The sequence below is a fragment of the Pipistrellus kuhlii genome, unplaced genomic scaffold, assembly GCF_014108245.1.
Source record: "Pipistrellus kuhlii isolate mPipKuh1 unplaced genomic scaffold, mPipKuh1.p scaffold_m20_p_40, whole genome shotgun sequence".
In the NCBI taxonomy this organism is placed as follows: domain Eukaryota; kingdom Metazoa; phylum Chordata; class Mammalia; order Chiroptera; family Vespertilionidae; genus Pipistrellus; species Pipistrellus kuhlii.
This window is the reverse complement of record NW_023425541.1, coordinates 2,350,775-2,352,707: the sequence shown is the minus strand read 5'-3', so window position 1 is coordinate 2,352,707 and position 1,933 is coordinate 2,350,775. Positions and strand designations below refer to the sequence as shown.

The window sequence follows — 1,933 nt, the reverse complement described above, 5'->3', positions numbered from 1 at the left end:
TCTTAAAGGAGATGATCTCAAATGTCAGTAGTGAATGGTAATACATATGTAGACAACCTGAAGCACTTTCAAAATTACTGAAACTTACAGTTGGAGACAAAAGATAGGTCAACATGTACAGTAATTTGGAAAAAAGTAACCCCTAACAGCCCACGATACAACGCCCCCCCCCCCCCCCAAGAACTAGGCAAAAGGCATTCACAAGACATTTCGAGTACATAAACACCAAGTTTATCGAAGTAATCCAGTATATTCGTGGACAATCTGAAGATTCTGAGCTAAGTTAAGAACGCCATCAAACCCAGTTGCCATTTTAACCCCCAAATTATTTATAATATAACCAATTCTCCTCGGCCAGGGAGGCAAAACCCCTTAAGGGCAAGATGTGGTTGGAACTTTCAAACAGGACGCCCCTCAAGCGGTACAATACAGACCCCGTTCCCTGTACCGAGTCCCTGTTCCCCACCCTGCGAAGGAGGCACCGAGGAAAAGGGGGAGGAGGAAGAACAACCAGGGGGAAAAGCGGTTCAATTTTGAATAAAACCAAGAACAGAAAAACCAGAGCAAGGCAAAGGAAACAACAGAGCCTACCGAGGAGACCAGGCGGCGGCTCAGGCGGCAGCGGCATAGGCGACGGCCTACAGGAACCGCGGGGAGAAGCCCCCCACGGCGCCGGCTTCGGCTTCCAGTGGCTTCACCGAGCTGTAGTGCTCCCCGCCTAAGCTGGACGTGTAGCGCCTGTAGACGAGGGTGAGCGGCTTCTTGGTGTACTCCTCCCCGACGAGGAGGACGGGCGACTCCGTCTGGATCACCTCGATAGGGCGCTGCAGGACGTGCGACAGGGCCCTCAGCTCGAGCTGGCCTCCCCACGAAGCGCTGCGCACGATGCGGTCGCAGTAGCTGAAGAAGTCGTCGCGGGTGTAGACATCGCCGGTTTCGGGGTCGCTGAAGAAGGGCAGGAAGTCGTCGACGTGCTTCTTCATGTAGGCGGCCGTGCGGCTCCGCAGGCTCTCCAGGGTCACAGAGAACGGCAGCTGGTCTTGGATGGCGCGGTACAGGCAGTGGCTGTCGGCCGGGATCTCCTTCAGCTCCAGGTTCCTGGCCCCCAGGATGACCGCCAGCTTCTCCTCCTCATCGCGGCGACAGGCGGCCAGGTACCCCACCTCCTCGGCGTCGGCGGCCGCCATTTTCTGGCGCTCTCTCTGGAGCGCCGCCCTTCTTTCGCGCCTTCGCTGGGCTCTCGAGAGGCAAGGAGGCTGGTTCTCAAGATCCATCTTGGCCAGGCCCGCGGCGACAGAATCGATGTCGCTATCGGCAGGGGGACGCTCTGTGAACATCTCCAGCTCCTGCTGATGTTTCTGCTCCATTTCAGCCTCGAGGCGGGCCACGTCGAGGAGCAACTGCTTTCGTTTCTTCTTGTCGTTCTTCGGGACCGAATTCTTCATGGCCACGATGCGATCCTGCAGCTCTTTTCTCTCGCGGAGGTGGCGACGTTTGAGCCGCTGATACTCAAGCTGCAGATCTTCCATGGTGGTTACCGTTCGGTCGGCGAGAACCGAAGTTTGGTGCCGAGAGAGGACCCGCTCAGGTTCAGTCCAACGGCTCTAACCGTCCAACCTCCAACGGTCTCCAGTGGCGGGCTGCTCTGTTCGTTTAAGACCCGGGTTGCCCGCCCACTATTCATTGTCCTCTCTGCCATTGGCCACTGTCTCAACATGGCCACGCCCCCAAGACGCTGGCACTGGGATTGGCTGTTGGGGCCCTAGACCTGCCCCTATTAGACACCATAGCAACAGGTGTTTCCGCTTCGGAGCTCGGTTTGAAACGAGGCCGGTAAGATCCAACCTTCGCAGGTTTCGTGCGGGATTCTGCCTTTGCGGGTTTTACGCAGCAACTGGGCTTGTAGAATTTTTTCATAGACTCCTACTCCCGA

At 56.6% G+C, this 1,933-nt stretch overlaps 1 protein-coding gene across 1 annotated transcript; it reads right to left on the bottom strand.

The window, feature by feature from the left end:
* Positions 1–638: 638 nt before the first annotated feature.
* On the bottom strand, positions 639–1,529 carry OTUD6A (OTU deubiquitinase 6A). Its single transcript, XM_036411468.2, has one exon. It carries the CDS (start codon positions 1,527–1,529, stop codon positions 639–641), a length of 891 nt encoding a protein of 296 aa, XP_036267361.1.
* Positions 1,530–1,933: the final 404 nt, after the last annotated feature.

Bases quoted from the DNA above. Each gene is read 5' to 3' on its own strand.
- OTUD6A (XM_036411468.2), bottom strand. From the start codon at position 1,529: ATGGAAGATCTGCAGCTTGAGTATCAGCGGCTCAAACGTCGCCACCTC.